The sequence below is a fragment of the Pseudozyma hubeiensis genome (genome assembly GCF_000403515.1).
Source record: "Pseudozyma hubeiensis SY62 DNA, scaffold: PHS51, whole genome shotgun sequence".
In the NCBI taxonomy this organism is placed as follows: Eukaryota; Fungi; Basidiomycota; class Ustilaginomycetes; order Ustilaginales; family Ustilaginaceae; genus Pseudozyma; species Pseudozyma hubeiensis.
The window spans coordinates 357,520-379,962 of NW_012133833.1; the positions used below are offsets into that span (position 1 = coordinate 357,520).

Below are 22,443 nucleotides of genomic sequence, written 5' to 3' on the forward strand. Positions count from 1 at the left end.
CACAACAGCAACAGCAACCTTTCCACCTAACGCAGAACCAATCCAGACCCATCGCTTCCCTGCCATCACACGCTCGACATATGCATCCGATGCCATCCTTGACACATCGTCCACAGTCCACGCCCGGCAAGCCGCACACCCCGTCTTCCATGCTCCAACATCATCCCAGCTCAACCAGATTGCCGCATACGTCTAGCGATGCTTCCGCGCCTTTCAAGCGCTTCAAGATGGTTGGTGATGGCTTCGAGGCCCCCTACCTACTACCGGGCCCAAGCAACCGCATTCTGCTCTCACTCAAATCTGGACTCCCCTCGCAGATTGACTGGGCCTTGTCGCGTCTCACGTCGCTCACGTCCGGCCATCGCGACCAGGCGGCTCGCGATTTCACGCTCGACAGCGTACCAGGCTTGACAGAGGCCTTGCTTTCGTACGTCAGAAGGATACACGCCGCTCTCACAGGCCAACACCCATCCAAGTGGGCCGCTTGCTACTTTGAGCAACCTGTTGACTGTCCAGATGTTGGCATCGGCGCTCCTGGCGATGGAGGTCATCAGGGACTGTCGACCTCTCGACAGCTATACATCAAGCAACTCCAGTATGTTTCGATCATGCACATGGAGTCGAAGAGCGTGCCGAGCACAGCTTCCGACGATGGCGCCGATGCATCGCATGCCGTATTGATGCGCAGGGCACTCGAGGCAGCCTTGTCTCTGCGTAATCTCACTATGCATGGTTCCAATGCGCGCAGCCTCGCTTCTACGAAGGGGATCTTCGGATTGATTCGCGACGTGTTGCGGCTGCCAGTCACTGCGATGCAAACGCGCAAACACACAGAGATTGCATCCGAATCGCAACACGAGGACGGTTGGTTCGAAGTCGAAGGCATTGCAGAGCTGCGTCTCTACTTTCTCGACATCCTCGAAACACTTGCAGCAAGGGTCTCTCTCACAAAACGAGCTGCCGCTGTGGATTCGACGGTAAAAGGGCTCACCCTCATCAATGGGAAGAGGGACGCAGCTGACAAGGCGGAAGGAGCGAAGCACGAAGCAGCTTTGCTGGGCGACGACATCTTTGAGACCCTGCTCTCCCTGGCGCTTCGGTCCAACGACCGTGCCATGCTTTTGGGGTCACTACGATGCCTTACTACAGTGGCAGCTAACGAGCGCAACGAGGTCGCCTTCACCGAGGTCACGTTGGCCAACGGACAACAATCGCCTGGTCTGCTGCATCGCTGCGTCGAGTTGCTCCCCCTGACCCAAGACACCGAACTGCTTGACGCTGCTCTCGACCTGCTGTACCAGCTGATCTGTATCGGCAACAATGCCATCAAGATTGCCGCTTCACTTGACCCAGAGACGCGCAGAGCCTCATCGCCATCATCGAGACGGGCAAGCGGCCTCAACACAAAGACGTATCCCTCCAAGTCCACCCATGCCACTGCTAAGACTGCTGCCCTGGTTCGCTTGCTCTGTCGCAATCTGCAGCTAGGCCGCACCATGTGGGAGCGTCTGGTCCCACTCAGAGTGCCAAACGCATGGCTCTCGAGCATTCCCAGCCGTCACATCGAGACAATGCGCAAGAGGCGTGAGCTTCAGATCAGGATCGCCAATGAAACACCTCAAGAGCGCGCCAGGCGCAAGAAGCTGACGCCGCAAGAAAGTCAGAGCCTGCTCGGACTAAAGGAGCCAGAGCGTGGGATCGCGTGGATGAAGATGGTTTTCCAACTCGATCAGACGCAAGAGATCACTCAGATGGAGTTCTGGACCGCCTACAAGGAAGAGTTCGGGCAGCAGACCGACGTGCCCCTACAGCCCGCAGCCGAGCTTATCCGCGCCGTCAGCCAGGTGTTCCCGCATGCCGCAGCAATGGTGGTGCCACCGCAGGATGGCAAACCGCAGCGCTTCGTCATTCGAGGCATTACGGTCAAGGAGAGGGACACCGAGCTGCTCGAGCCATTCCGTTGCCATTGGTCGACATGTTCAGCTCCGCAGACAAACACGCTTGAGTCGCAACGAAGTCACGCCAAGCTGCATGCCGAGTATGCATCGGATGGTCGCTGCCGATGGAGGAGGTGCGACTTTGACGCGAAGAGCTCTGACGCTGCAATCGAGGCTGTCGATGCAAAGCGAGCACTAACTGCCCACGTGCTGACGCACATCAAATCGGACGGTACAGAGGCAGTGCCAGCAAAGCCGAGCAAACGTCCAGAGATTATCGTCGACGATGACCTTCGTGTTGTCTCCGGAGCAGCACACACCGGAGAAGCTGCGCAGCTCACCACTGCCAGGCTCAACGGTGCGCGCATTTTGCGTGGGAAGCGAGACTCGGACGGTGTCGAGACCACCTTCACGCTGGCAAAGGCTGCGGTCCAAAGCAAGGCTCAGGCAAACGGAGCTGTCAACGGACATGTTGCGAAGGCCAATACGGTCCCTTCGAACGGCACCATTGACAATCCGGGCTCGTACATTCTCGACGTGACGCGGACACCCACCGTCGGCAACGAGGAAAACTTATCGCCGCAAGGACCTGCGTATACCTCCATCTTGATTTTGCGTATGCTGGCAAGGCGAGCGGCGTCGTTGCTGCAAAAGGCTGGATCGAAACGACGCGAGCAGAGCGAGGACGACGAGGACGCTGCTGCCATTCGCGGTGAAGGCGACGAAAAGTTCGGTCTACCGCTGCCTGCCAATTTTGGCTCGTCTGACCGCAGCAAGCGGCCCGAGAATGGCAGTGACAATGTAACAGCCAATGGACTTGAGGCAGGCGGCATGTCTGCGTTGGGCAACGAGGAGGAGGACTACGAAACCACCGAGGCTTGGGCAGTGGAAGCAGCGACGCGTCTGTTGGACGCAGTGGAAGGTGTGGAAGAGGAGCTGATGCAACACTCGTCGCAAAACGATATCTTGTCGTCGTACATCAACGACACGCTAGTCGAGCTCCGCAGGCGCCCGAGTGATGATCGGGCAGGCTCGTCGCAGGGTCGCATAGATCCGCAGCTAGTGTAATGGGTCGAAACCGCACCGAAATGTTGAAGCGCATTCTTCGCAGACCTCTCTTCTGTTGCCTTGTGTGCATGTCGCAATCGTGGCGCCTGTGCTGCAAGCTGTTCGCAATATCTTGTCCGTAGCAGAAGCCAAGCAAGAACTGAGTCGATTCGAGCAAGATTCGTGAGGACGATGAGACAATCATACTACTTGCGGCGCCGTCAGTGACCGCGTCTCGCCAGCGCTTTGCGGATGTTGAATTGCTGCTATGTTGAGAGAGCCGATCAAAAAACCGGATTGAAAGATGGGCCCATGTGACTGCGTGAGTGGATTCGCAACGCGAGCCGCGCGCCGAGACGGAGACGGAAATAGCCTTCAGGGTGCAGCGCAGCGTCACCCACATCACATCGCTTTCACCTTCGAATCACATCATCGCCGCGCATGCATTTCATTGCTACCATCACATTCTGCCATCGAATTCCTCGCTGCCCAACAGCTCCCATCAGCACCAATAATCTGATCAACTCCGCTCGGTTCGACTGAGGTCTCGCCTTTCAGTTTAACTTCGAGGTGCTGTTCGGAGCCCAGCCTCGCATTCAGCTGGTTGCTCATCGTCGCCTTGCAACGTCCGGCTGGCATCGCCACCACCGCATCGTGCTCGAGCAGTCAGAATGATGACCGCTGTGGTCATTCGATCCTCTTAGAACGTATCGAGCAGCTGGACCGGTATCATCTTGTCAATTTCAATTGCCCATCAGGCGCGGCATCAGATCAGCACGCTACGCTGTGACTGTGGCCTTTCGGCAGTCGCGCCTCTTCCGCAATCATGACGTCTCATAGTCCAAAGTCGTCGCCGACGGTTCACATCAGCAGATGGTCCGAGCAACAGGTCGTTGATTGGCTTTCCACAGTTGGGCTCTCAAAGTATGCCAGGGACTTCAAATCAAACGGCATCTCCGGTGATGTGCTTGTTCTTCTCGACGACGAGGCTCTCAAGGACATCGGCGTTGCTACCGTCGGCCAACGTCTCGCGCTCCTCACAGCCATCTATCGCCTAAAGCAGCAGTTTGGCATCCCCATTCAGGATGGCGATTGGATCCCTAAATCTATCGAGGCGCAAGAGCAGGCCTCAAACACCCTCAGTACCGCCCACATGGCAAACGCGCTCCGTCAGCGAGACGATCGCATCCGCCTGTTGGAATCGCAGATCCTTCGGCTGGCCGACTATCTCGCTCGCATTCAACAGGACATGGCGTCCGTCGCTCGACATGTCGGTGTCAAGGCTCATTCCATCGATGCTCCCATCACCCTCGTCTCCAACTCGCTCTACTCGCATCATACCAACGACGGCAGTGCCAATGCCATGTCCGCCTTCGCTTCGAATCCGGATCTCGCTTCCACCGCCGCCTCCGGCTTGCCCATCGAATCGCCGACTTCGCGCAACTTTGCCGGTCTTGTCTCGCCCACCCGCACAGGTTTCACATATTCCGCCGCCCAGGCCATGAGCGGCTTCAAGCCTACCGCCGTGAGGTCCGTCCGGTCGGACAGCATTGGAGGCAATGCGCCCATGACGCCTACTACGGCTGCACAGTCGTATGCTGCCGGCCTATCCAACACAGTATCCGCGGGCGATATCTCGCCAACACAATCCACTCCATCGGCTACACCCACTTCGCTCGGTTCTCAGCCTGGTTTCCCGCAGCAACCGCAAGCTTCCAGCGCCGGCTCGAGCTCCATGGTGAGCCCAACTCGTCGACTCGCTCATCAAAACTCGCTCGCGCATCCGGATGCAGCCGGCCCTTCTCGCTCACGTGCCGGCTCTCTGGGTGCATCTGCCGCGCTCTCGTCGGGCACCGGTTCGTCCCCCTTCGCTAGCAATGGAAGTAGCAGCGTCAGCAATGGAGGCACCAACACCATCGCAAACGCATCGAGCAGTCCAGCGACAGAGCGCGACGAGCGCACCAAGGACGCTCTCGCAATCACGACCACCGAGCCAAAGACCAAGGCGGCCGCCACCCCAGCTTCCGGCTCGTCGTCCCTGTCAGCCTCTTCTGCATTGGCTGCCAAGTCGGGTTCCTCTGACAGCAATCCTTACAAGTCGTTCCGCGTTACGCTCGACGATCCTTGCTACAAGGTGCTCCCCGCAGCGCTCAAGAAGTACAAGATCAACGACGACTGGCGCAAATACGCGCTCTTCATCTGCTATGGCAAGACCGAACGATGTCTCAGCTACGACGAGAAGCCCTTGCTCCTCTTCCAGAAGCTCAAGGAGAACGAGCAGAGCCCCGTCTTTATGCTCCGACATATTCGAGACGTCAAGTCGCCCATCGCCATCGCCGAGGCGAAAGCAGCAGCCAAGTTACAAGAGCGCGAGGGCGAGGGCAGCTCTGCTGACGCCAAGAAGCGGTCTGCACCTCGGGCTGACCGACGTCGCATCATCGCCGGGACCCCACCACCGGGCGCGCTGGTCACCAACACATCGAACCCTGTCGAAGTCGGTCCCGCAGCCGACCTGCCCGAACGAAGCAAGGTGGCAAGGACGTACGCGGTAGCCATCTACCCATACATGCCAGAGCGCGACGACGAGTTTGATGTCAACGTGGGCGACACCTTTGTCGTCATCAACAAGGCCAAGGGATGGTGGATCGTTCAGCGAGATGCCAAGCGAGGCGGTGCGGGAGATGTGGTGTACAGTGTACCTGCCGGCGAAGCGAGCGCCGGGGAGGATGATGGCGTCACCTATTCCAATTACCGCGCCGAGTATGCCTCCGGCTGGGTACCGGCCGGCTGTCTGCTGGAAACGAGTCAGCCATTGGGAAGCATCGTGGACGCCGAGGCCGGCTCGTCGCACGCGCGGTCTGGACCGACCACCATCTCGAATCCGAGCACGCCCACTGCATTGAGCATCCCCGGCAACAATGGCGCGAATCTGGATGCCAGGCGTGCTGCCATCCCTCCGGCGTTGATCACGAGCACGAGTACACCCGGGATCATGCTGATGGACTACCACAGTGCAGAAGGCGATCTCGACTTGCGCAAGGACGAGCGTCTGCGTGTGTTCAAGCGATACAACCACTGGTCGTACTGTGTGCAGGAGCGAGACGGACACGCGAGAGGATGGGTGCCTAGCTGGTACATTGGCAAGCTTTCCTCCTCCTCCTCAACGAGCGGTGGAGGATCGTTGTCCAAGTCCACTTCGAGCAATGCGTTGCCCTCGACCGGTACGTCGGATTCGCGATTCACGCATCAGAGTAGTACAGATACGGTGGCAGGGGCGACCGCCTCGCCGTCGTACGATGCGAAAGTGGGACAGGAGCATGGCTCAGCATCTGCAGGGGCAGCGGCAGCGGCAGCCTCGGCGATGGCGTCTATCTGAGAACTGTCACATTCGGTCACTGTCCTTCCGACATTGTCCGTCCAACTCACGCAATTCACTTTTTCGAGGCCTCTGACAGTGTGTGGGAATGTCATCGCCTGTGGACTCTGTATCGCAAGCCAGCTTCTGAAGTTACAGCTGAAGTCGCGAGGAGAAACTGAAGGTGAATAAGAGCAGAGCGGAACAAAAATTGTGAATCTACGAGATTCGGCGCTGCCAACTCAAGACACCTTCTTGGACCCTGGAATCCGCTGAGGAGCTCTTTCATCGAGGAGAGTGCCAACTTGCTTGTGTTTTGAATCGCCTGTTAGGGGAAAGTAGAGAGAGGAGGAAGGAGGAAGAACTTACCAGGATCTGTCCCACGAACCGTGTCTCTCTCGCATGAGCGAGGTTTTAAAGTCCTATTTTTGTAGCTTTTTTCTGCTTGACCTAGAGCCTAGATGCGTCGGCCAAGCCAACTTTCAAAACCCATTTATCAAATTTCAAGCCCCTACATGTTTCCAAACAAACGTCAGAAGGACGGATTCGAACACCTGTTCTAACGAACTGCTGCAAGCAATGCTGTGTAACCTTTTTTACCAAGTCGGTTACCGTAGTTTCGGTGGTGCCAGCTACTGTTCAGATGGGCTTATAAACCGCAGATTTAAAGCGGTCGACGTTGCCAGTCGACCTTCCCTCACCTCTTCACAGTCAAATTTGCGCCATTCATCATAGTCAAATTCTTAAAATTGATGGGTCAAAGATTGTACTGTTGCTCAGGCTTCTAGACAGAGATCGTCCGTTGTCGAGTCGATGGAGCAATTCAGCGACCGCTTCCGGGCGATTTGATTAACTTTCAGATAGAGCTGCACAGACGACGATGTAGAGCAGACTGACAAGAGATCCTCATGCGATGGAAGAGCCATTGATTAATGCGGTAATGAAGTATGAATAGTCGTGAAACACAAGAGCATGCAATGTAGTGTCTATGATCCACATTTCCCGTCCAGGCGAGTCCAGGAAGGAGCAACTCCTCCGTCTCACAATTTCTTCTCGATCTCTGCAAGCTTGGAAGGATGTTGAGCTGCACTCGGTTCCTGCGGGCGCAGCTTCTTGTTCTGACCATCGGCGAGGGATTGGAAGTAAAGCTGAAGATCGGCCTCCATCATATCGTCCGCAGGGAAATCGTCGTCGGATGCACCCTTCTCGTTTTTGCTCGAGTGGAAGTGAGCTTCGAGCTCCTGCATCTTTTGCTGACGGTCGAGCTCGGGATCGTAGTAACGGTGTCGCTTGAGCACCACACGCTCGTAGAAGGAGAGGTGGCGCGGGTGGATGGCAACTCCGTGGTAGTCCTGTTCCCGGCCCTGCACGACACACTCCCAGTATCGCTCCTGCTCGCGCAGATCGAGACCAGTGGTGTCGGGGATGAAGACCATGGTCAGGATCCAGCCAAGCAGACCGAACCAGGACACCACCCAGAACTTGGTGTGGTTGTCAATGTAGTTGTACAGGACGGCGGGGGCAAGTGCACCGAGCTTGCCAACAGCAGCTGAAACACCGTGCGAAGTGGCACGGATGGAAGCGGGGAACACCTCGGCGGCGAGCAAGAAGGTGGTCGAGTTGGGACCAAACTGGTTGAAGAAGGACGAAAGGAAGTAGATCGCTTGGAAGGCCTTGACACCTCCGCCTGGCTTTGTGAGCGGGTTGAAGAGCGCAGCACCGATGATGAAGAGGATGAAGTCGGCGATGAATCCGTTGGCCTGCATCCACTTGCGACCGTACTGCTTGTGGTCGATCAAGAGAGCGGCGAGGTAGTAGCCGCATAGCGAGACGATGATGTTGTAGAGGTTGAAGAGCCAGGTGGTCTCGAGACCACCGCGGTTGCCGGTGATGATGTTGATGAAGATGCCCGAGAAGATCTTGTTGCCGTAGAAGAAGAAGTCGTTGGCGAACCAGCCGCCAGCGGTTCCAACGAGGCGATGCCAGTAATGGCTGAGCGAGAGCTTGAGCGATTTCACGTCGTAGCCCGAGGTGTTGAGACGCTTCTTGGCGTTCTGTAGCGCAGCATCCTGGTACTTCATGCGGTAGTAACGAATGTAGGCGAGGTAGAGTGTGAATGCGGCGATGATGCCGAACTGGACTCGGAAGGTCCACTGGGTGGAGGTCTTGGAGTAGGGAGCAGCGAGCGAGCCGTGGAAGATGAGCAAGCCGATGATGAGCACGGCCTGGTTGGCAAGCTGACCCCAACCCTGCATGAGGAAGGAGAGAGCGACCTTTCGACCACGGTGCATGCGGTCTCCCGTGGTAGCAGCGCGGCCGGTGCCGGTGCCTTCCATGGCGCGAGTCGAGGTCATGGGATATTCACCACCGACACCGATGCCGTAGATGAAGACAGACCAGGCGTAGCAGATGATCCAACCGTTGAGCGAGGTGCCCCACATGGCTGTCAGCATGACGGAACCGAGGGTCATGACGAGCGCATCCTGGACCATGCCGAATCGACGGCCGATCCAGTCACCTTCGATACCGACGAGGATCTGACCAAAGATGATACCGACGATCTCGAGGTAGTCGATGGCGTGGAGCCAGCCCTCATCGCAGACGCGATAGTTCTTCCAGCATTCCGGCCACACCGCCTTGAACAGCGGCGAGAGGTTTCCGATCGAGAAGAGGGTGTAGCCTTCGACGAAGAGACCGAGACCGGTGATGACGTAGTTGTTGTAATAGGCACGCAAGGGCGACAGAGGGTCGCGTTTGAACATGCTGCCAATCTCGCCGAGCTCGCGACGTGCCTCTTGGTTGGACTGGGCGTTGATCCATCTGGTCTTTTCCCAGAATGGCAGGTCGGCCCAGTAGGTCTTTGTGTCGCGGGTGTAGGAGTCGGCGGGAAAGAGGGTCTCGTCAAGGACCTGGGACTGAGCCGCGCTAGGACCGGCGTGCACATCGTGATCGGATGGTGTTGATGCCGAAGACGATTGCTGGTCGCGAGAGTCGCTGTCCGACGAGATGGAGACCATCTCAGTGCGGGGCTGTGACATTATGACGGTCAGATGGATACAATCAGCCAGCGATCGATGCCTTCGGATGAGCCAACTAACCAACCAAAGACGTCGGAAGAGCAGGAACGGAGGGCGCAGTCGACGTCGGGGGGAGGACGTTGAGGAGTTGATGGCTTGTGGAAAGGCAAGAAGCGGCAGCCTGATTTGGGCAAGGGGCGGGGATCTTTTTATTGCAGTCCCACATTGGCTAGCTGCCCAAAGAAGAAAAAGGTAGGCTACGAGCGGAACGAGGCTGCCGAAATGATCTTTGCCGGCGATCTGCAGCTCAGAGGCGACGAGCGGCGAGGATGCAGCTCAGTCCAAACCAGGACGATGAAACAGCACAAGTGGTGTCCGAAGCCAGTGGACTGTCAAGATTCGGATGTGCCGGCGACAAGGTGAGGAATTTTTGCTCTCCGTCATTGTCGTAGTCCGCAGGCCCAAGCATTGCCGCGAAGAAAAAAAAAAGAAATCAGAACCCGCCGAAGCGTCAAGGCGGAGCACGAACTTTTGGATGATCAGCCGCTACGAAGTGGATCAAAAAAATTTATTTTAAATAAAGGCCAAAGCAGCGCAGTCCAGAATCGAAAGAGGTGACCGGCGCCTCTGTATGAGAAGGGCTCGCAAATCTGCGGTCCTTTCAAGCTTCAATCTGCCCAACAGACGATGCCGACGCTTTCGCAAAACCGACCGATGTTCTTTGGACCGCTTAATAACGACGACAGTCGGCGACCTCTTTGCTAGCCTCTGCGCGCTCCACAAAAGTCTACCCTCTAGGCCAGTATCGCCTCATCGTCCCCTTTACTGAGTGACGGCTCTGCGGGCGGGTTTGCTCACACACAGATGCGGCGGCCAAACGAACCGCAACCAGAGGAGCCAGGCGAGCCTCGCTTAGGCGCCCTAACTCTGCGCATAGCTAATTTCAAGTTCGAAATTCTCCTTGCAGCCTGCTTCAACCAGCCATACTGTATCTTGCTCTTTCGCTTCGAAAGTTCTCTGTGGGTCTCAGTCTCGGGTTTAGCATCTATCTGCACCCTTCGTTTTTGGCTCGCAGTCCGACGCTCGCTTCCTCGGTCTTTCACTTAGATTTACAAGCGGGACACGGTCGTGTGACTAGTGGCATCATCAGCAAGAGGAGCGCCGACTGTGGTATTGAACAGCAGAGACACCATTTGTGTCGCTCGAGTACTTTGCTATGATTTCTTCCCGGGTGCGTTCTTTCGGTCGGTCAAAGCGCCCTCGTGTGCAAACCAGGATTCGGTTGCTTGGATGCTTACCATCCGATCCTCATCGAATCGTTCTCATCATCGTCAGACTGCGATCTCGAGTTCATCACGGGACTCGGCAGCCGGTGCATTGGGAGACGATGCCGACGTCGGCGATGACGACGTCAAAGCAAGGCTTCTCTTCGCATTCCTAGAGTGTAGAGCAGTAGATCGAATGGGTTTCGGTCATGACCATGACGCTTCTAGCCGAGGTGTCCACGTTCCCTCGAATTGAACCAGAAATATAATAAGAGCGCTTCATGCGGAAATTCTAGGCTGCCAAGACAGCTCCTGGTCTCCGTCACGTCGAGTCAAATTCCCCGATCCGACAGCCGCGAGCTGTGTCTATTCGCCGCGGCTGCCCTTATACAATGGTCAGGCACACAGCTACTACCTTCTATCCGAGTGCCTGAGTCTCAATATCGTCGGCAGTGACGCAGGTACCCCAGGTTCATGATTGCCGCCTTGCGTTTGTCGGCAACTTCGGCAGCCGAAGAGAGGAGGTGGGCGCCCTGATCCATCTTTGTGGCTCTCATTCGTCAACCCGAAGGATCGAGGCTGATGCTGTCAAGTGGGTCATTTGGCGGCCAGAGTAGTGGATTGACGCTATGACCGCATTGCTTCAACGGATCGTCACTTCCGCCGTCTTTCAGCCTTGTAAAGTGGCCACGTTCTCGGTTTCCATGCAACCGATCCCTCAGGAGCTTTTCAAGTGCTACGGCATTATCTGACTATCTGATGACCGTGAAGATCCATGGACACTTACGAAGTAAGGCAACCAACTATCATACCACAGGGGTGTGTCCGCGTCCTTGGCAGTGTCACGTTAAATTGATGAGCTTCGATGGCGCGTGATCAGCTCGCTCAGGCACCGAGTTGCGCCGCGTCCCTGGCACGAGACGTTCCAACTCAGCACCAATCGTCGGCAACTTGCATCTTCACACGCTTCAGCTAATGTGCAAGGTTAGACGACCCAATCAAATCTCGACTCAGATGTGTCAACACGTGCGGCTGTTCGGTACTCCATCAGTCCCAGAGTTGCGTGATGTAGTACAAAGGGAAATGCGAGGCGCTATGGCATCAAGCCGCGGATGTTGGCGCTCTGCACCTTTCCCTCAAGGATCAGCTCCGAAAGCACTTTTCCAGTACCCAGCGAGTTGGTGATGCCCCAGCACGAATGTCCTGCTGCTACGTAGACACCATCCTTGCCCCCGATGATCGGGTTGCCTGTCCGGTTGCTGACTGGAAGGTAGCAGGCCTGCTTTGCGCGTAACTTGGCTCCACCATCCAAGTCCAGAGAAGACGGCGACAGCACCTTGCTCTGCTCGATGAGCGCCACGATCTTCTTTTCGTCGAAGCCTACCTCGTCGGCAGTCTCGGGCAAGGGCACATCGTCCGAGCCTCCGCAGATGTACGCGGTACCGTCGGGACGACAGTAAAGTTCGGGCGCGCCGGCCTTGCGACCTCCAGCGCCGTAGGCCATATCTGTGAATAGACAGTGTGCCGAAAGCGGCCTGTGCGACTCGATGACAACGCTGTGAGCTCGAGACCCGTCGATCGAGGAGGCAGATTTGAGATGGGCGGGCAGCAGGTTCCGAGGAAACAGCTTGGACACGAGCGATCCGGTCCAGGGTCCAGCCGCAATGACAAGGTCGTCGACGTGGATGGTCTTGGTGATGCCAGACTTGGTGTCCTGGACTTCCAATTTGTCCACCTTTTTGCTGTCATCGAAGCGCAAAGCGATAGCTTGGGAGTTGAACAGGACCTCTACGCCTGCTCTGCGGGACTCGTCGACGAGATGCTGCGTCAATTGACCGGGGTGAACCTGAGCGGTTGTGCCTCCGCCACCCATGTTGGACGTGGAGCGTACGATGTCTTGATCGAGCCAGCTGATGGCACAATCGTTGTTTTTCGGTTTGCCTTTGAGATTCGAGTCGATGTTGACCTGCCACGTCTCCACCTCTCGATATCCCCACTTGTCGTGGCCGCCGTCTTGATCCGCCAGCGCACGATGCAACTTGAAGCTGAGTTCAGCCAGACTTGCTGTAGCCGCACCGTGCCAATCGAGAGCGAGGAAGCCTCCCGCCTTGCCAGATGCTCCAGGAGCAGGCGCTGACGAAGCTTCGATAAGCGTGATCTTGGTAGCAGCTCGGGTCACCGAGCCTGCCACGGCCTTGGAGAGATAGTAGGCTATGCTAGAGCCAACAATCCCACCCCCGACCACGACAATATTTCTACTGGACTGAGTCGTGGCGGCCATATTGGTGTGCCCCTTGTGTTTCCTTCTAGAAAGAGGAGCGGTAAGTAGAGAAACAGTTGACAGGGGCGGGCAAGGACGGACTTTCGTTGAGAAGAAACGCAAAGGTGGCAAAAGCTGAGGAGGAGGCTTGCTGCACTGCTGAGTGGCACACATGCATCTGTGCGTTTGCTTCCTGCTTTGGACCCTTGAAAGTGGCAAAATTCACCGAGCGCGGAGGTGGCCCGGACGGTTGTGTAACGGCCGAGACACAAAGTAACAGATTTGGGGCTTTCTCAATGCGCGTTTCAAGAAAAAGAAGCACGGGCACGACGAAGAACAACAAAACATCCACCACTCCAGCGATCTAGCCTTTCATCGCTATCGACGACAGGTGCATCGAGGCGCAACTTCCGCTGCGAGCTGATACACCTCCATCGTTTCCATTCTGCTCGTTGTCAGTGCGTAAGGTGCTGTCAAGCTGCATCTGCCGATCATGTTCTCCTTCTCCAATTCGTCGGCGACGCCGCAACAGCCTAACCAGCAGCAGCAGCAGCCAACATCCACCCCTTTCGGTGGCAGCACAGGCGGATTCAACAACGCGTTCTCGACACCCGGCGGATTTTCGCTCGGTAACAGTGCTTCCCACAATACAACGCAGCAGCAGCAAGGTACACCGCAGTCGGGCGGTTTCTTCGGACAGAAGCCGATGTTCGGTACCCCCGGGGCGCAGCAACCGCAACAACAGCAGCAGAACACCGGGTCGCTGTTCGGCAATAACAGCACCGCTGCGTCTAACGCAGGTCAAGCCGGTCAGCAGCAGCAGCAGCCGCCGCAGCAGCAGACAAACCTGTTCGGAACACCCCAGAACAACAACATGTTCGGGTCGTCCGCTTCGTCAGGATTCGGCGGACAGCAACAGGCACAGCAGCAACAGTCATCGCAGCCGAATTCTTTCGGCCAGGGATCGTTTGGCTTCAACTCGTCCTCTCCTGCGCCCTTCTCTGCTCAGCAGCAACAACAGCAGCCGCAGCAAAATCAGTCCTTCGGGAGCCCCTACCATCATCCGAACGCACAGCAGCAGCATCAGCAGCAGCAGCAGCAGCAGCAGTCCAATGCATTTCAACACAACGGTCAGCCGAGTCAACAGCAACAGCAAGTTATCGATCAGCAGAGATTCAATCTGGAACAGCAGAGTCAGAACATGAGCTACATTCCAGGCTATCTCAGCCGCACAAAGGTGGTCAAGCCTTACAAGCTTCCTGTGCGCCAAGCAGAGCCTACTTCTCCTGAAGCGACACAGGATGCCGATACGAGCATCGCTTTCGGAACCCCAGCGTCCAAGTCTGGCAAAGAGGATAGCACCCCTTCGTCCAAAGGTCAAGCGTCTCCGGTTGGACGTTTCAGTTCGACCTTCTTCAACGACAGGCGCGACGACGCAACGTTCAGTCGAGCTGGCTCAGTCGGCCCGGGAACACCGTGGCGAGGCGGCAAGGAGAGTATCTTTGGAGCGGGCGGTCTGCGAGGAGGTCGTCAGTCCGCCACACCCGCTCCCCAGACTGCATCCGCCACGCCTGCTCGCAAGACATCCACAGAATCTCCCGTTCGCACCAGTCGCTCCACTTCAACACCGCCCGCAGCATCCAGCTCCTTCAGTCTGGCACAAGGAGCAATCGACCAGGACGATGACGAAGATGCTCCGCCGCAGGAGCGTCTCGAAGATGAAGCTTCCGCTGCAGCTCAGTCCTCCTTCTTCTCTTCTGGGTCTTCCTTCGCGAACAATTTCCGCAGTTCGCCAAATCCGGATTCTTCATCTGCACAATCGCTCGGTCCCGGACGCTCGGGGCTGTCGACTCCATCTTCCCACGCATTGCAACAGGCATCCCCGTCGCAGGGTCTCGCATCTTCTAACGATGGAGCCTCATCGTCTGCGTCTGCCGAGAAGAATACCGCCCTGGGGATGGCGCAACGTACTGTGCTCCTCTACGGATACCCTACCTGGATGGAGAAAGCTGTTCTAGAGCTCTTTGCCAGCATTGGCGGCGTCGAACTGATGGAAGCGATCGACTTGACTGGGAGCGGCTCGGCTCAGGAGCAGGCCACAGCTCAGCCCTCGTCTCCCTCGCTCTCGTGCTGTACCCGCCTTCGTTACTCGGAGTCGTTCCAGGCACTTCATGCTCTTCGTCGCAACGGCGAAGTCGTCGCCGGCGCGTGTATGGTCGGTGTTCGATGGGAGGACGACAATTTCAACCAAGTTGCTCTCACCAACGGCGTCGATGCCGTCTTCCGTATGGATGTCTTTCCCTCGAGTCGTACAGCAGAGATATACAAGGCATCTTCGAAGGCAATCGCAGTGCCAGCAATCGATGCGGCTTCGGGTGCATCTGCACTTTCAACATCGCGATCTCAGGGCGCAAGCTCCTCCGGCTTGGCAGGTGTCGACGCGTCGAACGGACAGAGAAGTCACCACTCGATCGCGTCCGGACAAGGTGGCAACGCTCGTTCATCTCGCAACGAAACAGGAGCTTCTTCGAGTTCAGGTGCGCCATCTGGAGGCAGCAACATCTCGTACCCTGCTTTCGGTCGACCGCTGTCCGTTATCAACGATCCGTCCATCGCATTCAAGCCATCAGCCTCGACGAGCAATTTGGGCGGCATCGCAGGCTCGCCTTTCAAAGCCGCCTCGTCTCTCTTTGGTTCCAGCGCCGCCGCTGGCTCGCCTAAGCCCGCCACCCCCTCGGCGGGAGCTGGTGCCGCCGACAACAAGCCTGGCGCTGCTGGCGCAAGTACGAGCGTTCTTGGTAGGATCACTGATGGCATCTTTGGCTGGTAGATGCTCCGTAGCCTGTCCCAAACAAAGTCGCTTCAGATACATCGTCCATACAATACACACATTCCAGTAAGATAAATTACGCGGCGAGGTATGACTGTGAGATTGACTGAATGCAAGACAAGACTAGTGTACACAATTTTGACGATGTGAGCCGAGGAGAGAAGCGAGTGGAGCGGCACGAAGTATGACTCTGGCGGTATAATGTGGGATCGAATGGCGGGGAAGCGGAGGCGTAGAGCTAGCAACGAGCGAGCAGGACTAGAAGCCGCCGAGGCCGTCCCATCGGCCGCGCAGACGCCTGGCTAGCTGGAAGTCCTTCTTCATGAGCGTGACACGCTTTCCATGAATGGCACACAGGTTGCTGAAAGACAGAAACAGCAACAATACACGTGCATGAAAGATGTCGGGTCAGTTTACGCTGCCTTTGGGAGTTGCGCGCAGTATCAACGGGTGGAAGCACTTACGCGTCTTCGAATAGATGAACAAGGAAAGCTTCGGTAGCCTCTTGTAGCGCCAAGATGGCTGAGCTCTGCCAACGCAGCCCTGAACCGTACTCTCCATGCTCGTATGAAGTCACGAAGTCGTTGGCGATCTCGCGAACAAGGCGCGCAAACGGTAGCTTGCGCAGCAGCAGGTCTGTTGATTTCTGGTACTTGCGAATCTCTCGGAGCGCTACCGTGCCGGGTTTGAAACGCTTCTTCTGTCCAATGTGACCTGTACGAGCGTGAGATGAGTAGAAGCAGGGTGTTACGTGCAGTACGGATTAATTTACGGTCAGAGGGAGCTGTCGAGGTCCAAGATCGATGCGCCATGGCAGAAACGTGATGCGAGCCCACTTACTCAGACTGGGATCGGGCATCGAATACTCCTCAAATCTTCTCCTTGAGATGCCTGACTGGATGGAAGGTGCTCGTCGTGAGAGCATGGCTGATCCGCCGCCCTCGGAGGAGCTTGCATATGATGCTTCATCGTACGTCTCTGCATAGATTGTAGATTCGGGATAAGACGTGTCGGCGAGACTCGGCCTCGGGCGGGAAGCCATGTTGGAGGTAAGAGGCGCCCGATGCAGCTTGTTGAGCGAGTTCGAGAAAAGGTTCGGGATGAGGCTGGACTGCGATGGCAATGCGTGTTGCTAGATGTGCGCAAGCTGCTCCGATGATGATGCAAGCTGGACGGTATGTTTCGATGGTGATGTGAGTGTTGGAGAGAGAAAGCCCAAAAGTCAAAAAGTCAGGGTCGCGTCGTGCATATGAACCCGCTGATGAATCGGGCGGGCTCCCGATGTCAATTTGGCTGCGCCATTTATCTTTGAAGGCGGGTCACGTGTGTGGGGCTCTCCACCAAATCTGGACCAGAATCAGCTTGCCTGCCGAGACGCGTCGCGAGAGTGTTGTTCTCGTGGAAAAAGACGGATTTGGCAGAATCAACCGATCCGCCTTCTGCTTCAGATCGAGAGAATCTCGAACACCATCATCAGTCGCACCATCATCCTAGCAGTACCTCGCTGCTACCGCGCAACTCAGCGGAGATGACTACGTTCGTCTCTGAGGCTCAAATGGCCCAAGCAACAACTGCACTGGCAGCTCAGCCGGGGCCCTACGATCATCTTCCTGACCTCCCTGCCGACATTTCGATGGAAACCGACAAGAGCATCCCACCCACGTTCGAACAGCTCAACGCTACTCTCATATCGCGAGGCTATCTGCGCTCGCCGCTCAATGCTTCAGGCATGCGCGAAGATTCGCTCGCAGCTCTCGCCGATGCCCTACACGCCATGATCGCGCAGCGCGAGGAGGACATCGAAGTGCGTACCGCCTTGACTGCCAAAAATCGCACGCTCACCGCCTCATTGGAACGAACAAAAAGATTTCAGAAGGAGGAGATAGAGCGATCCGCGGACTTCGAGCGCAAAGCCGAATCGTCCAAAGCTAAGCTCATCCACCTAACCAACCAGCTCGAGATGGAACGCACCGCACACAAGGCCACCAAGGAGGCGCTCGCTCGTATGAGGAGGGATTTGCAGGCAGTCAAAGCTTCAGCACTGCAGTACAAGTCTTGCAACGACCGTTCTGTGGCGCGAGTCCGCGCACGAATCGGCGAAGTTACCAGCTCGGCGATCCGCTCTGCCGTTCCCGACTTCCAGATTGTCGCATCCGCCTTCGACGAACCACCGACCGCTTCATCGTCCAGATCTGGTGCAGCAGGTCTGTACGCTCAACAGGTACAGGATCTCGAGCAGAAGCGGATTCATCTTGTCGAGTACAACCAAGCTCTCAAGCGGCTTGCAACCGAGGCTATCAATGCTGCGCGACGTGCCGATCAGGAGCTGCTGGACATGGTTGAGGCCGAACAGGACGATGGCAAGAAGAGGAAGGATTCAACACTTGCGGCGACCAAGACGAGTGGCGACTCGGGAGGCTCTCGTTCCGTCTCATCCAGCAGCCTGAACAGTGCTGGCGGCACGAAGCGATCTCCTTCCAACGACACGTGGCTCGATGGACATCGTCCGCTCTTCCAGAGAGACCTCTTCCCCGCAAATGATACGCTTCGCTCGACGGCTTCAGGCGCACTGGTTTCAGGCTCATCGAGCAAAGCCTCTCATCCGGCTTTGCGCGCTCTTGAGCTTACATCCAATGCCATCCACTCGCATGTTCAGGCTCTTCTCGACCTTCGCACAGAACGCAGCATGTACTACGCGGCACAGAGTCAGCGCCTTGCCGCCGAAGCGCGCGAACAAACCTGGGCGACCAAGCTCGAACACGACATTCACCAGGATCTCGAGAATGACGCTCGACTTTCTCTCAACAAGACCAACGGTCCTTCGCACGTCGGCTCGCTTGCATCTGCCGCAATCGCAGCCTCGAGCGCGTCAACAAGTGGCGGCGCATCGCAACGCATCGACTGGCAGAGGGAGAGGGTGGACATGGAAAAGAAGCTGGCTCAACTCGTCAGACAGGTTGCACAAGCTGAGCAAAATATCGAGAGAAAGGAAAAGCAAGTCGCCCAACTCGTCGAGGCCGAACAGCGCGCTAGGACTATGCTCGACCAGGCCTCTTCATCTCCAGCAGTCAGCGATTCCGAAGCGATCGAACAAGCGAGATCGTTGAAGTCGGAGCTTGAGACGGCACAAAAGGAGCGATTACACTTTGCCGACCGGTGCGAGTCGTTGGAAGCAGAAGCACGCGAGCTCCGAAATGAGCGCGACCGCATCTTGCTGCAACGGAGCAACGCGACTCAACCTTCGAGGGTCACATCGCTCAAGCGGCTGGACGAACATGAAGTGGCTGAGATCCATGCCCGCGATCAAAAGCGTCGCGACGATCTCGGTAGCCTGTCCGTGGTTGCAGAGGACGCCGAGATGCCTTCCTCGACCAGCACCGTCGACACGGCGGACAGTGCCAGCGATGGCGCGCTCGAAAATGCGGACTTTTCCAGCTCGCGTCGATCTACTCGGAAAGGCAGGCTGAGCAAAGACTCAGCGAATGCGGGAGCGATCAGCTTTGGCGAAAGCTTCGCAAACAATCCCGAGCTCGATGCGATTTTCGGTGTCTCCTCCACTGCGAAAAAGGTGAAAAGCGTAGCTCAGACTTCGACACGACGCTCATCACGTTTGTCCGGTGGGAACGCGGCAGAAGACGAGTTGTCTCCTAAGGGTGAGACGGTGCAGGAAGTGGATAGTCAGACCGGAGGTCGCAAGAGGAAGGTCGAAGAAGAAGGAGAGGCAGCAGATTCCAGTAGCACCGCCAAGAGGCGGACGAGCCGACGCATTTCGGATGGATCCGCTTCCAAGGCGACATCAGAGGAAGCCTCGCCACGGATGTCGAAGCGCGCTCGAGGTGAGACGCAGGTCTCCCCATCGGAACAGCCACATGTTACTGAAGACGCTGCATCAACTGATGCTGCTGCTACTGCTGTCGCCCAATCGCGACGAAGGCTCTCCACCCGCGAGAAGCAAGAGCTCGATCAGAAGCAAAAGACGCGTGTTGTCTCTACGCCTGCGGTGGCTGGCTCGGCTTCGAGCAAGACGCCAGCGCTCACCTCCCGCAGAATTGTCTCTGGCTCCTCGTCATCCGTCACCCGGCCCACTGCTTCGTCTCTTCGGCGCAGCGAAGCAACACAAGCAAGTGTCAAGCGCCCTTTGTCCAATTCGACCAACACGCGCGAAGGCTCCATCCGAGCCTCGACGGCGAGCAAAGCTGCTGAGGCTCGAGTGTCGTCATCAGGCTCGATCCGTTCGCGGTCGTAGTCACAACCATGTGCGAAAGGAACCTATCGAGTTGACCAACCGGTTGTATTGTATACTCTAAGCTATGAAGGTATGCGTCTCACCGGGCGAATTGTTTCGTGCTGTGAGTGACACGAAGGCTTACACTTCGAAGTCGTAGATGAAAACGTCCGCAATGGCGGGCTTGACCTTTTCCTGCGAGCGATGATCGAAAGCGTCCGTGCAAAGCAGCTTGGCGGTCAGTCTTGATGTCAACGTTCGGCTCCGGTCATCTGGGCGAACTACTTACAACGAAAGCGAGGTGTACTGGGTCTTCTTCGAGATAGTGTTTGACGTGTTCCTGCGTTGGGAACGTCGAGACGAAGATGTGGTGGAATCCTTTGCCTGCGTTCTCGGGCGAAGTGTTTTCGGTCGAGCTCTTGAAATCGAGGATGTATGGTTTTCCGTCCGTGTAGAGGCACTCAGCCTTGAACGTGCCGAAGTGGTTGTACAGATCCAGTCGATCCTCGGAAGAGACTGAATCCTTGTACTTGAATGAGACGACGTGCACAACAGGCATGGTGAAAGGCGATACCCAATGTTTCAAGTTATGAGCGGATCACAGACGAGAAGGTAAGTTGCGACCACAGTCCTACGAAGATGGTGTTCTAAATTATGTGGAGGTTGAGATGCGGAGGGAGCGCTGCTGCAGAGATGATTCAAGACGTGCTTTGCCAACGGCGATCTTGATCTCCGTGGATTCGGGTGCGGATACGTCCGACAAAGCTCAAGTCATGACATCTGTTAAACATTCTACGATGTCGGTCTGAATGCTTCTAGAATCACCTTGAAAGGCTTTCCAGTCGGGAGAGAGCCGGGGATGAGCGCTCCTGGCGGCAGAGCCGCGGAAATATCTTCGATGTCGGCCTTGTAAGCCTTGTTGAGATATTGCCGCTCACGCCATCTTTGATCTCCAACGACGCTGGGACCTGAATCGGTCGATTTCGAGCGTGACAGGTATCTCCGTGGAGTTGGCACGCCTTCCAATCCCGACATGATGTTGCATTCCCCGAGCAAGCCATGGACATGCTTGATTGACTTCTTCTCCACAGCACCACGTTGCTCGCTTAGCACCGACGTTGCGCGTTACTCCGCTCGGTGTTTAGCGATACCACCACTTTCGCGTCCTTCCGGAAACCTCCCATAGCCGTTTGAAGTTGCTCTGTTGAGCAACGTTGTCTGTGACTCCCTCGCCGGAGACAAGGTCGTGTCGCGACAGTAGGGTCTCAGTGCAATATCGATGCTCGAGGAGATAGCTGGGATCCGTACTTTGCATCATGTCGTACCTAGTACCTCACTCGGTATGGCCATGCTCATGTCTATATAATCAGTGCATCCTGACCATCAATCCAGTCCGTCATCATCACTCCTTCAGCCAACAAACACAAGAATATCTCAAGCCACAGATCCCTCCCCGAGCCCTACTATACGAAAGCTATTCACACCGCGTTTATCAAAGCATAGCACTTGATATACATTCCGAAATGTCGGCACCATCGCAAATCAGCATCTTCCCTGCAACCTCAGCGAGCGCTGTCCGCCTCGCTGAGCTCTTGCAGCAGCAACATCCTGGCATTCGAGTCCGACTCGCTGCTCGCTCTCCCGCAAAGCTTCGTGCCGGCAGTAGCAACGTCACCGTCTCTCAGACTCCTCTGGATATTGCCAATGTTGACTCCGTCAAGCAAGCCTTGGATGGCAGTCAGGCGGCCTACATCATGAACCCTCCCTTTTACGGCGAGAAGGACCCCTTCTCCCTCTCTCAGACCTGGGTCGATTCGATCACCGAGGCTGCTAATTCTAGCTCTACCCTGACGAAGATTGTCTACCTCTCTTCGGTCGGAGGCGAGAAGAGCAGCGGTACTGGACCCATCCGCAACGTGCATATCGCAGAAAACGGCTTCCTGGCTAAGCTGCGCGATGGCATCGAGCTCTACGCTCTTCGACCTCCGTACTTCCTCTCCAACTTCAAATCCGTCCTCCCACTCGCACTTAACCCTCCTCATATTCTCCCGTCCATGATGATCCCATTCGACAGATCGTACCAGATGACCGACTCAAACGCCATCGCTATCACTGCACTCAAGTACCTCATCGCCCCGCCTTCCTCTTCAGCCAATGTCGCGAAGAAGGGTCACATCACGGCGGTCCAGCTCGTGACGGAGAAGAAGACCGTTCCGGAGATCGCCGGCTACATCTCTGAGATCACAGGCACGAAAGTCAATGCTGTGCCCGTCCCTCAAGAAGCGTGGCTCGACACATTCAAGAAGGCAGGCATGTTCGACGAGCAGGCTCAATTGTTTGTCGAAATGGCTACCGGTCAGTTCACCGGTTACATTGATTCCATCCACGACGAAGCTGCTCTCGCCCATGAAAAGGCACGTGGTGTCGCAGTCATCGACGAACACCCCGCAGTTGACTATAAGGCCGCGCTCAAGAGTCTCATCGAGGCCGCTTCGGCCTGAATCTGA

The 22,443-nt window shown here is 56.5% G+C and overlaps 10 protein-coding genes across 10 annotated transcripts; 6 read left to right on the forward strand and 4 right to left on the reverse strand.

The window, feature by feature from the left end:
* Positions 1–80: 80 nt before the first annotated feature.
* On the forward strand, positions 81–3,005 carry PHSY_005576 (hypothetical protein; the record flags this gene model as incomplete). The annotated part of the gene is made up of 1 exon (XM_012336185.1): positions 81–3,005. The coding sequence occupies one exon, from the start codon at positions 81–83 to the stop codon at positions 3,003–3,005; it is 2,925 nt and encodes a 974-aa protein (XP_012191575.1).
* Positions 3,006–3,810: 805 nt separating this feature from the next.
* Positions 3,811–6,360, forward strand: PHSY_005577 (hypothetical protein; the record flags this gene model as incomplete). Its single annotated transcript, XM_012336186.1, has 1 exon — positions 3,811–6,360. The coding sequence occupies one exon, from the start codon at positions 3,811–3,813 to the stop codon at positions 6,358–6,360; it is 2,550 nt and encodes an 849-aa protein (XP_012191576.1).
* A 1,019-nt stretch (positions 6,361–7,379) lies between these two features.
* PHSY_005578 (potential glycerophosphoinositol permease) lies at positions 7,380–9,356 on the reverse strand (the record flags this gene model as incomplete). Its single annotated transcript, XM_012336187.1, has 1 exon — positions 7,380–9,356. The coding sequence occupies one exon, from the start codon at positions 9,354–9,356 to the stop codon at positions 7,380–7,382; it is 1,977 nt and encodes a 658-aa protein (XP_012191577.1).
* A 282-nt stretch (positions 9,357–9,638) lies between these two features.
* PHSY_005579 (hypothetical protein) lies at positions 9,639–10,185 on the forward strand (the record flags this gene model as incomplete). The annotated part of the gene is made up of 2 exons (XM_012336188.1): positions 9,639–9,775; positions 10,041–10,185. 2 exons carry the CDS (start codon positions 9,639–9,641, stop codon positions 10,183–10,185), a joined length of 282 nt encoding a protein of 93 aa, XP_012191578.1.
* A 1,529-nt stretch (positions 10,186–11,714) lies between these two features.
* On the reverse strand, positions 11,715–12,902 carry PHSY_005580 (FAD dependent oxidoreductase; the record flags this gene model as incomplete). The annotated part of the gene is made up of 1 exon (XM_012336189.1): positions 11,715–12,902. One exon carries the CDS (start codon positions 12,900–12,902, stop codon positions 11,715–11,717), a length of 1,188 nt encoding a protein of 395 aa, XP_012191579.1.
* Positions 12,903–13,374: 472 nt separating this feature from the next.
* Positions 13,375–15,711, forward strand: PHSY_005581 (hypothetical protein; the record flags this gene model as incomplete). Its single annotated transcript, XM_012336190.1, has 1 exon — positions 13,375–15,711. One exon carries the CDS (start codon positions 13,375–13,377, stop codon positions 15,709–15,711), a length of 2,337 nt encoding a protein of 778 aa, XP_012191580.1.
* A 258-nt stretch (positions 15,712–15,969) lies between these two features.
* PHSY_005582 (histone H3) lies at positions 15,970–16,636 on the reverse strand (the record flags this gene model as incomplete). Its single annotated transcript, XM_012336191.1, has 3 exons — positions 15,970–16,072; positions 16,176–16,425; positions 16,552–16,636. 3 exons carry the CDS (start codon positions 16,634–16,636, stop codon positions 15,970–15,972), a joined length of 438 nt encoding a protein of 145 aa, XP_012191581.1.
* A 603-nt stretch (positions 16,637–17,239) lies between these two features.
* PHSY_005583 (hypothetical protein) lies at positions 17,240–19,957 on the forward strand (the record flags this gene model as incomplete). The annotated part of the gene is made up of 1 exon (XM_012336192.1): positions 17,240–19,957. One exon carries the CDS (start codon positions 17,240–17,242, stop codon positions 19,955–19,957), a length of 2,718 nt encoding a protein of 905 aa, XP_012191582.1.
* Positions 19,958–20,077: 120 nt separating this feature from the next.
* On the reverse strand, positions 20,078–20,495 carry PHSY_005584 (hypothetical protein; the record flags this gene model as incomplete). Its single annotated transcript, XM_012336193.1, has 2 exons — positions 20,078–20,131; positions 20,226–20,495. 2 exons carry the CDS (start codon positions 20,493–20,495, stop codon positions 20,078–20,080), a joined length of 324 nt encoding a protein of 107 aa, XP_012191583.1.
* A 964-nt stretch (positions 20,496–21,459) lies between these two features.
* On the forward strand, positions 21,460–22,437 carry PHSY_005585 (hypothetical protein; the record flags this gene model as incomplete). The annotated part of the gene is made up of 1 exon (XM_012336194.1): positions 21,460–22,437. The coding sequence occupies one exon, from the start codon at positions 21,460–21,462 to the stop codon at positions 22,435–22,437; it is 978 nt and encodes a 325-aa protein (XP_012191584.1).
* Positions 22,438–22,443: the final 6 nt, after the last annotated feature.